Genomic DNA, 10,856 nt, shown 5'->3' on the forward strand with positions numbered 1-10,856 from the left:
GTGGCTTTCCTCCTGGTCCCTGTAGCCAAGAGGACTTGTATGGCAGGTGCTAGGAAGGATCTCAAGAAAGGAGGAGAAACGCCTGCCAACATGAGGTTTGCTGGAATTCTGTGGGTGTGCTGTGCAGTCACTCCGTATCAGCCAGAGTCAGGTCAAGAACCCCCTTCTGCACTCTTGGCTTGCCCGAGATCAGGGAGAAAGAAGAAGAGGACTGAGGTCAGTCTGGTTTGCACGATCTTAGGAAACTTTATTAATCAACCGACCAGCTTCACGAGAGCGAGAAGATGCAGCCTTTCAAGGCACATTCCAAGAATACTGACAAAGGTTGACATTCATCAAATAGCACCCTGCCACCCGTCGTCCCCCACAGCCTTGCACGAAGCTGTCCTGTTGCCATAGAAACATGCGCCAGATGATGGACATCAGGAGCCTTTATCGGAAAGCACGGGAGAAGGCAGTTAGCGGCGAGAGCCTGCCGTCACTTCTTGGCTTCTTTCCTGATAAGACGCCTACTGCTTGGTTCCCCGTGCCCCTCATAACGCGCATCCGGACGGGCAAGGGAGAACAGTTAAGGGAGGGCGTGGGTTACCACCAGGTCAGAGGGCCGGACACAGGGTCAGAGACCTCGCCAAGGCAAGTCTGTCTCATAACCCTGACCCTCAACGGGGGCGCTCGCCTGTATTTCAACTGAGTATCTGTTGAAGCCTCCCCTCAGCTACCAGGACATCTCTCTATTGCGGCTTCCAAAAGTCTATCTCTAAAAACAGATGGCGGCATGACCCACTGTCCCCCACGGCTCTCAGGAAAGTATAGCAACTTGGATCTACGCATCTGATTCTTCTTTCTTTTTTTAACTCAATGCATTCAAGAGAAATCACGGGATTTTTTTCAGTATAAAAAAGGAAGAGATACCCATGCCAGGTTAATGGGTGTGAACAGCCAACAGAGCTGAGCTTACAAAGGAGATTAAAGATTCATTATCAAATAGTACTTTACGGGTAAAGATATTTGAGAATGTTTACCATCTAAAGGGCAGGCAAAGAGCTGTAGGCTTGACCTTGCGTTAACGTCTCTAGCTTCTATGGGGAGGAGAGCCTGCCTAGAAACAGGATGTGTGAGGAGGGTTTGTGCCGGATGAAGAAGATGAAAGGGTGGTCGGCAACGAACTCCTCCGCTGGCATCAGCATAGCGAACTGCGCAATGGCCCCCGTGGCGGCCGCCGCCTCTGTGCCCTCCTCGTTCACGTCCACGACGGACTTGTGGACCACCTTGGATAAGAAGAGGTCCCTGGCCCCTGACATGCCGGACAGGTCCGCCTTGCTGCCAAAGAGATCCCGTGCACCCAGGCGGGCCAGGGGCTCGCTGAGGTCGTAACTCTCCTCCAGCTTGAACCTGGGCAGCTGGACCCTGACCTCAAGGAGGTCCAGGCTCTCGGGTCGGGTCCACTCCCGCAGCTTCTCCAGAGTCAGCTGTTGCTCAATCTGGAATAGAAGGGGCGAAAAGAAGAGCTGAGCCATTCTATGGACGTCAGCCAATAAGGCGAGATGAACGGACCATCCTGTCCACTGCTTGCTGGTTTCCTTCAGGTTTGCACCAAAACAGGTTCCACTTGGGGATTTCACGCCTTTCCGGCTGCTGGTGATAATAAACAGAACTGTGTTCCCAGGCACCAAGGCCCCCGTATGGAGACGGGGCCCAGGAACCACCCGCCCCCACCCAGGACTGACTGAGCCTCTGCCAGCTGGACCACCCGCCATCACGGCTGTTACTTCCCCAACTGGCTGAGTGACATGGGGTAATTCTTAAAGTTTTCTTCTATGTCTTCTGTTTATCTGAGTCCCAGTGGTCACTGTGGTTATCTGTAAACCTCACACAGCTGAAGCTGTCCTGATAGACATAGCTCATGAAGCTGAAGCTCCAATACTTAGGCCACCTGGTGCAAAGAGCCAACTTATTGGAAGAGGCCCTGATGCTGGGAAGATCGAGGGAGGAAGGAGAAGGGGACGGCAGAGGACAAGATGGTCGGGTGGCATCACCGACTCGACAGACATGAGTTTGAGCAAACTCCGGGAGATAGTGAAGGCCAGGGAAGCGTGGTGTGCTGCAGTCCACGGGGTCGCAAAGAGTCGGACAGGACTTACTAACTGAACAAGAAGAAGAACGCTGGTAAAACCAGAAACAGACCTGGTTCCTCGTCTGAAGTGGGGAACCGCAGCACGTGCTGGGAGCCCTGCTGGAAGCACCGGGGCGCCCTGCCGAGACGCCGGCGCACAGCGCGAGCTGCGTGAGCCCAGCTCCTGCGGCCGCCCTGCTACTGCTGATCCCCCGGGACAGAGCCACGCCGTGCCGCCCTGCTGATGCTGCTAACCCCGGACTTTCTGTTACAGTCAGGAAGGGACAGCCATGGAAACACAGCTGAAAGCAGGAACACCCAGGTCCTAACGCATGCTGGTAGCTGCAGATGGCTAGTATCAGACCCCGCTCAATAGGAAGTTTAGTTAGGAGGGAAGGGCAAGGCCCACAGCAGGACAGACACACGGAAGAAAAACCAGCCTCTTCACACTCCTGCCTCTTCCACACACACACACACACACACAGATGCTCGCACACGTGCACGCGCACACACACACACACCGTCCGTGCACCACGCGGGGGGCCGCACCTTCTTCAGCCCTGTGGCCTCGTCCTGGATGTCGTCCGGCAGCAGGATGACCATGCTGAGGTCCTTGCCCTCGTAGGGCAGCTCCAGCACCCGGCACTTAAGATCCTTGATGTAGCCGAAGGGAAACTTCTTCTCCTGATACATCATCTTCACCGTTTTTGTTTCTTTCTGAACAATCAGACCACAGAGCACCCATCATTATCCGCGTGGCTTCGGAGCACAGAGTCATCTAGACAGTCATCCGCCCTCACCTTATTCAGTCTGAAAGGCGCGTCCTTGGTGGCCTCCACCATGAATTTCTCCTGCCAGTTCCCTTTGAAATAGATGGCGTTCACCAGCACCAGCCTCGTCAAGCTGTCAACCATACCCGAGGCCAACAGCTCCGGGATTTTCCCTAGAAAGACAAACTTCGCTTTTGAAAAACCCACCTATCAGAATTCCAAATTTGAACGGACCTTTGATTAGCACTGGGCTTCCCTCATAGTTCAGCTGGTAAAGAATCTGCCTGCAGTGCAGGAGACTGGGGTTCTCGTTCCCGACCCATGGAGAAGGAAATGGCAACCCACTCTAATATGCTTGCCTGGAAAATCCCATGGACAGAGGCGCCTGGTGGGCAGCAGTCCATGGGTCGCGAAGAGTTGGGCACGAGGGAATGACTAACACACTTGATTAGCACTGAAATGCAATTCAAATGCTTCCTTCTACCCAAAGTCCTGTCACATGGCACTAAGTTAGCTAAGGCCCCCGGGGTGCTCCCACTGTAAGTAAATCAGCCTGGAGGGGCTTCCCTGGCGGTTGGGTCGTTAAGAATCTGCTTTCCAATGCAGGTGGTGCAGATTCCATCCCTGGTTGGGGAACTAAGATCCCACAAGCCTCGGGCCAGCTAAGCCCACACACCACACACAGGGTGTGCACGCCACAATTAAGACACCCTCACGCCCTCACGCCCTCAACCCAAGGGCGGATCAGGGGAAACACAAACTACCCCGGAAGGGCGATGTTCAAAACAAGTTGTTGGGTTAAAGGGCTAAAAACAGGAAAAATCTCCTTTTCTGGGATGTATGATAATCAGTGGGCCCATGTAGAGACAGGCCATTCTTTATCAGGAAAGGAAAAATTCCCTAACCAGTGTTTCTAGTCACTAAGAAAGAAATCGCTTCTTCAAATCATCCAAGTGGTCGCCTAACTCCCACAGGGAAGCCTTTAACAGACGTCTAAGAGGTAGGACAGCTCTTCTGCGGACACACGGCCACGGTGGGTGTGGAAGGCACAGGTGTCCTGTGGGTGCCTTGACCATTCCGTGACCACGACAGAGACAGGAACCAGAGACAGCCTGACCCTTAGACGAGGTGCTGGCAGAAAACCCTGCTGGCCGCAGCGGCCTGTAGACACTGGATCTCGAGGTGTCGTCCGTTTATTCTCCAGTCAGTGTTAGTTCCAACTTTTAAGCGCAGTTTGGGGAACTTACAGGGAAGTTAAAACATGTTTACATTTCCACTTGGAGAGATTCCTGTGTCTGAAAGCTGTCCGGCCCTGGGCAGTGAAGGTGGACCCCAGGGTCAGGCCAAGAGGCGAGGGAAGGGGAGGGTCCCCTGCAGGGGGAGAGGCGGGCGGAGGGAAGGAAGGACCCGGCGGACGGCCAGCCCTCGCTCACCTCCTGTCTGCCCTTTGACCCACTCGTTTATGCTCTTCCTCGCCTCCTCGGAGGCCCGCAGAAAATCCACAGTGGCCAGCTCAGCATTGTACATTTTCTGCATTGAAGCTAAGAACTCCTATTTAAGAAAAGAAAAAGGAGGTGTCGTGAGTAACTCCTTCTCTAAAATCCTTAAAAGCAACAGAAATAGTCCCCAAAGGCATATTTCATGGTAACAACAAAAATTCTAGCTCTTTGACTTTTTTTTACTCTGGTGAAAAACACAGAACATTGAATTGGCGGTCTTAACCACTCTTAAGCGTGTAGGTCAGAGGTTTTGGTGTTGCACAAAATTTACCAATTCTTTTCTATTCTCTAACATTTTCATAAACAAGCAAATACTGATTGTACTTGGAAGTGAATGACAGGATTCACTCTTGATATCTTTAGTAGAGCAGCCAGGGTTGATCTTTTCACTGTGGAGATGAGAAAACGAAATCACATCCGCCGAGGCGAATACTGTTGGTTATGTTTTCATTCTGGATTATTTTTCTGAATGTTTATAAAAATTAAAACCAGTTTGTGTGACTTGATTGTGCTGGGCAAAAAGTCTGCATTGTCTTTCGAGTTTGAGAACACGAAGAACAAAGCACTCACAGGGAGGAAATCATAGCTTTTCTCTCCGAATAACCTGTTGGCGAGTTTCAGAGTGTAGGGAGCACCATGCTTGTTGATATCAGCATTCAGACTCTGAAATCCTGAATGAATCTCAACTCCTTCGAAATGGAGAACCTAAAATAAAGGAAATATTATTTCTATAACCATGGATTTTGAAATTATAACCCAGTTCCTTGGAATTTGCTTCCATCAAATTAATATGTTTTAGTACTAATTATTGATCAGCAAAATCCAAAATGTATTAGCTTCGTGAAACATAGTAAGTATATTGAAAGCTGCCCTTTTGCATCATTTTTTGATATAATTACAGTTGCACAAATATGAGTGGTTAATAAACTAAACCTGTATACAAGTCTCCTTCCCCCAATCATAAACAGTATGTTCATAAGTATATTTGTACAAATAGAATTTTCCTGAAAGTTCTCAGAAATAAACAGTAGGTAAAAGAATCATCAGCTATGTGAGAACACAAAGGTAGTCAAGACTGAGAAGTTTTTTAATTGCCTTGCCAGCGTCAGTAACCCACTTGCTTAAAAACAATTTCATTAAGCTTAACACTGGGCAAAAGTTTAATTCTCCACATCTCAGTTACATCAAGAGTCACTTTATGGTTTTATGAGGCCTGGGCTGGTTCCTTCTTTTAGGGTACAAAGAGCAAAGCTCTACCGTGTGCAAAGGCCAGTCCGCCTGACATGTGGAGTGTGTATGTGGACGCTGGGATCCATCTCTTCAGTGGAAATGGGGGGAAGAACTTAAGGCTGCTCTTCACTGAGGTTCTAAAGTTCCTGGAATACCTCAAAACAGAAGCTCAGATTGCCTGGCAGGGGCAACTAACAGTTACTACTACCAGGGGATTTTTCTTTCTTTTTTTTTTTTAAAGCAGATTTTTGAAAACTTTCAGACGCTTCTGTATCTACAGTGATGAGAACATTGGTTTTCCATCAAGTACAAACAGAAGCTGTGCAGCTGCAACAGGCCGGGAACCGGAATCCAGGCTGGACCTTCCCTGGCTCTAGGTGCAGCGTGACTGGGACCCGGACCCTAGAAAGACCTTTGCGGACGCCCCTCTTTTCGAGGAAAGCCAGAGTTCCCCACTGAGAATAAAGTGGGCCCAGCACACGGGTGCCCTCCACACCCCCCAAGGACAGGCGGAGTCTCTGCATCGCCTCCCCGTCTCCCTGAAGGGCCCCCATGCTCACACAGGACACGCCTGGGCCAGGCCCAGGAGCACAGGGCGCTCTCGTGGCCCCTGGACCTCTCCACTAGGCGCCATTATGCTCACAAGGAAAGAGACCCCGCAGGCGCTGGAGGAGGGAGGAGCCGGCATCACAGGCAAAGCAGAAAGCAGCCAGTCCCGGGGGAGGAGGTGCCTGTGAGAGCCAGCGGGCGATGCTGGGCAGAAGCAGCAGGCGCAGGGGCGGCCAGTCTTCTCACCGCTCTGTCCTCAGCCCGGGAGAGACACTGTGGTCACAAAGGCGGGTTTCCCAGGGCGAGGCTGTCCCTTGCACTCCGGACGTGCTGACTCCTGTGATTTCCCCAAATGTGAGAGACTCCACTGGGCTTCCCCAGTAGCTCAGCTGGTAAAGAACCTGCCTGCAATGCAGGAGACCTGGATTCGATCCCTGGGTCGGGAAGATCTCCTGGAGGAGGAAATGGCAACCCACTCCAGTATTCTTGCCTGGAGAATCCCCATGGACAGAGGAGCCTGGTGGGCGACAGCCCATGGGGTCACAAAGAGTCAGACACGACTGAGTGACTGACACTCCACACTTCACACTTGCTCAGCCCAACAAAAAGCACTGTCTGTCTCATGCATGCATGCATGCGAGGTTGCTTCAGTCCTGTCTGACTCTTTTGCGACTCTATGGGCTGCAGGCAAGAATACTGGAGTGAGCTGCCGTTTCCTCCTCCAGGGGATCTTCCCGACGCCAGGACTGAATCTGAGGCTCTCACGCCTCCTGCATCGGCAGACGGGTTCCTTACCAGGAGAGCCGCCCCATCGCAGCTGCTACGTAGAGACTGGATCATGAATTGACAGTCTGCATCCAAGTGGATTTTCCCTGGGACTTTTTCTGGAAGTCTGACCTCATGAAGTATAACGTATAACGCTGAACACTGAGACACAATTCTACAAATGCACTGTGCGCGCGTGCCTGCTAAGTCTCTTCAGTCGTGTCCGACTCTTTGCGACCCCATGGCCTGCAGACCCCCCCAGGCTCCTCTGTCCATGGGATTCTCCAGGCAAGGATACTGGAGTGGGTTACCATGCCCTCCTCCAGCGGGATTGTCCAGGCCCAGGGATTGAAACCAAGTCTGCCCGAGTCTCCTGCGTTCCAGGCGGATTCTTGACCTCTGAGACATCTGGGAGACCCACAGATGCACCGCAAGAGCTGAAAGGCACAGCCTTTGGTCCAGGCTGGGCAGGGCTCAGCTGGGAAAGCAGACAGTTCTGCCTAGTTTCTGCTGACCTTGGAAAGCTGTGCCGCTGTGTCGCCTCTGGCCCCCAGAAAGACCATGGCCAGCGCTGACGAGATGCTGAACGGGGAGATGAAGATGTTTCCGGCAGGATTGTGCTCGGTCAGGGTGCGGAACAGGTCCACGGCGAAGCGGGTGTTCGCTGCGCTCAGCTGCTCCATGGTGAGGCTGCAACGCAGAGCAGAGCCTGAGCCGCCCACGGCCACACAAGCAAATCAGCAAGGCCACCCCCGTCTCCTCTCAGCTTGGGCCACCCCCCCTGAAGTTTGCTGGAACTTGTACTTTCTCCCTCTCTTTCTAGGAGGGCAAGAACCCGCGTGCATAGATGTGAGAGCCTGGGGAGATTGGCCAGGGAGTCAGCACTGACATGGGATCCAAGTTTCCCATAGAAAATCAGAGCGACCTGCCAACCAATGCAGCAAATTCCAGCAAGGAGACAGGATGACCCTCGGGGGGGTCACTGTCCGATGTCTGGAGGGGTCTTGGCCCCATTCTCGCAGGATATGAGAGCTCGGAAACCCAACACAGGCCCCGAGGCAGGTCGAGCGGTTGGACAGGGAGAAGGTGACCAGAACCCCTGTCCCTCCCGCGGGCAGCGGGGTCTGCAGGGGGAGCAGCTGGCCCTGGCCCATCAGCCGGCCCCGGGGTGCACCGCCCGGCCTCCCGCTCAGCCCCACACTCGGGGGAAGGAAGGGAATCAATCGGCCGGCGGCTGCCCCGCATGCGAGTCACAGCTGAATTATTACTGGCGCTGAGAAATCGCGCCCCGCGCCTCCAGCCGCAGGACAGAGGAACGAGGAGGGGCTGGGCCTGGGCCGGACCGCGCAGGCAGCTCCGGAGGAGGGGGAGAAGGGCTGGGTTCCGCCTTCGGGCCGCCGGCGCCGGCCTAGCGGCGGAGGGAGGTGACCGCCGCACAGGGGGCCCCGCGGGGTGCGGGGCAGGGGGCGGGGTGACCGCCGGACACGGGGGTTCCGAGGGGCGCACGGCGGGCCGGGGTGACCGCCAGATGCCCGACCCCGCGGGGCGCGGGCGACCCGAGCCTGTCCCGCCCGCCCAGCTCCCTGCCAGGCCTTACCCGATGCTCGGCTGCCTGGGCGGGGCGGGGTTTGGGACAGGCCGCGCGCGGCTCTTATAGCGGCAGAAGGGGACGGCGCAGGTGGCGCGGCCGGGACGCCCTGCCCCCTGACTCACCTCCCAGGAGCCCGAGCAGGGCGGTGCATCCGGCGGCGAGCCGCGTGCGCGCAGCGCCCTCCTGGGGATCAGCACCCCTGAGTTCCCAGCAAACTCAGGTCTCTGTCAAGAGCCTGTCATCTCTGTCAAGATGAGCTGTTTCTTACTAAGGTGTGAATGACTGAGATGCCGATGCATCACCTCTCAGAGGCCAAACCAGCCTCTTTGAGGTCTCATCTGTACACTCCAGCCTCTCAGGTTATGGGGCGTGGGAGTGGCGGTGGCGGTGGTGGTGGTGTGGAGGGGCCCTCGGGGTGAGAGGAAATAGAATCAGTTCCAAGCAACATCGCCCAGGTCCCCGGCTCAGGTGTCCAGTAAATTCAGCCCCAAGACTCCCCTGGCAAGTGACAACCCCACCAGGCTGGGTCAACTCACATAACTGCTCACACACCGTGAGAATGCCCATTTGTGTGAATAAAGTATTTCTTACCCATTACACAATACTGAAGTGTACACTGGCCAGTTTTCCCCTGTATGTGCTGCTGCTGCTGCTGAGTCGCTTCAGTCGTGTCCGACTCTGTGCGACCCCACAGACGGCGGCCCACCAGGCTCCCCCGTCCCTGGGATTCTCCAGGCAAGAACACTGGAGTGGGCTGCCATTTCCTTCTCCAATGCATGAAAGTGAAAAGTGAAAGGGAAGTCGCTCAGTCGTGTCCGACTCTTCGAGACCACATGGACCGCAGCCCACCAGGCTCCTCTGTCCATGGGATTTTCCAGGCAAGAGTCCTGGAGTGGGCTGGCATCGCCTTCTCCGATACGTACTGTTAGAGTGACTATGAGTGAAGAGTAAAAGCAGGAACTCTTTCTGTAAGTTCTTTTCGGTTTTTCCCACTTTGAACACCTGGGTGCGCAATTTCACCAAAACTGATACTTGGGATGGACAGGGAGGCCTGGCGCGCTGCGGCTCACGGGGTCGCAAAGAGTCGGACACGACTGAGCGACTGCACTGAACTGATACTTGAGAGTATGTAATAATTCTGCATCTTGAAACTTCCCTCTTGCTGTTTTACAAATCTCAACATGAAAAGGGAACAAAGGAAAAATCTTATTTTTAAAGTAGTATAAATAATGCAACGTTAATGAGTTTGTTTTGTTTTGTTTTTACTCTGCGAACTTGTTTATAAGAAAAAGAGGCAAAAGAAACCCCAGTATTAAGAGATAAAAAATACTTTTCATTATTTAACCAAAACAATAAGACTTTAATAACTAAGATTGAAGAATGTTTCATAGCCCATTGGAATAAAGAAACCGGCATTTATTGAAAGTCAGTCATAGTTAAAAACCAGTGGTTCATTAAAATCAGTAACCTCTCCACTATCTCTCACAGAACCAAGGACCCCTCATCAGCTTCTAGCAACAGGTCTTTGTGGGGAAGGAGGTCAAGAGTAAGAGGTGGTGCTGAAAAGCTGTTAAATTAAAATCCCAGACACATAAACCAAGGGAAAACAGGTTCTGAGCTTTCTGGGTTTTTCCCTCTGATATTTTGTATTTGTGCTCACCTGAAGTTAGTAGTCTGAGTCAAATATGACATGCAGTGAAGTGAAGTGAAAGTCCCTCAGTCGGGTCCGACTCTTTGAGACCCCATGGAATTCTCCAGGCCAGAATACTGGAGCGGGTAGCCTTTCCCTTCACCAGGGGATCTTCCTGACCCAGGACTTGAACCAAGGTCTTCCGCATTGCAGGCGAATTCTTTACCAACTGAGCTGTCAGGGAGGCCCTAATATGGCATCAGTACATACTCTGTGCCAGGCGCAGACAGAAGGGGCTTTACACCCCGGTCATCCATCCGTGCGTGTGCTGCACATGACCCGAGGCACTTGCGGGGCTGTGTCAATGGCCCGGTTCCAGGTTACCCCAGAGATCCTGGGACATGCGTGATGGCCGGTTTGGTGCAGTGTTCGGCGAGTCTGCGCAGCTCCGAGTTGCGGTACCCTGGCTGGAGCAGTGATCTCGTCCCCAGGACAGACCCAACGAAGTGCGTGTGAGAGTGAGCGCCTTGAGACGTGCACTGGTGTGTTCATTAGCAGCAGGATCTGAGTCAGGCCCAAGCAGAAGGATGGAGAAACCCTACAACAGAACCACGTAAGAGCGGAGAGGAACACACCTGGAAACGCGCAGGGTCATGGCGCGCGGCGGTGCAGGCTGCGGTCTGTGGTGTTGGAGGTCGGGAGGGGCGGA

The 10,856-nt window shown here is 53.5% G+C and overlaps 1 protein-coding gene and 1 pseudogene across 1 annotated transcript; one reads left to right on the top strand and one right to left on the bottom strand.

Annotated features, from left to right (window-relative positions):
• Nucleotides 1-223: 223 nt before the first annotated feature.
• SERPINB1 (serpin family B member 1) lies at nt 224-8,625 on the bottom strand. Its single transcript, XM_040249282.1, has 7 exons — nt 8,524-8,625; nt 7,442-7,616; nt 4,953-5,087; nt 4,317-4,434; nt 2,914-3,056; nt 2,663-2,830; nt 224-1,481 (listed from the first exon to the last, which is right to left on the bottom strand). Exons 2-7 carry the CDS (start codon nt 7,607-7,609, stop codon nt 1,080-1,082), a joined length of 1,134 nt encoding a protein of 377 aa, XP_040105216.1. The 5' UTR covers nt 7,610-7,616; nt 8,524-8,625; the 3' UTR covers nt 224-1,079.
• LOC120870638 lies at nt 6,424-6,531 on the top strand (annotated as a pseudogene).
• Nucleotides 8,626-10,856: the final 2,231 nt, after the last annotated feature.

This window comes from Oryx dammah, unplaced genomic scaffold (genome assembly GCF_014754425.2).
Source record: "Oryx dammah isolate SB20612 unplaced genomic scaffold, SCBI_Odam_1.1 HiC_scaffold_11, whole genome shotgun sequence".
Lineage (NCBI taxonomy): Eukaryota > Metazoa > Chordata > Mammalia > Artiodactyla > Bovidae > Oryx > Oryx dammah.

Bases quoted from the DNA above. Each gene is read 5' to 3' on its own strand.
- SERPINB1 (XM_040249282.1), bottom strand. From the start codon at position 7,609: ATGGAGCAGCTGAGCGCAGCGAACACCCGCTTCGCCGTGGACCTGTTC. The intron at 4,435-4,952 runs GTGAGTGCTTTG...TTTCTTAAATAG, and splicing joins AAAGCTATGATTTCCTCCCT to GAGTTCTTAGCTTCAATGCA. The intron at 3,057-4,316 runs GTGAGCGAGGGC...TTGTCTTTCTAG, and splicing joins GGTCAAAGGGCAGACAGGAG to GGAAAATCCCGGAGCTGTTG.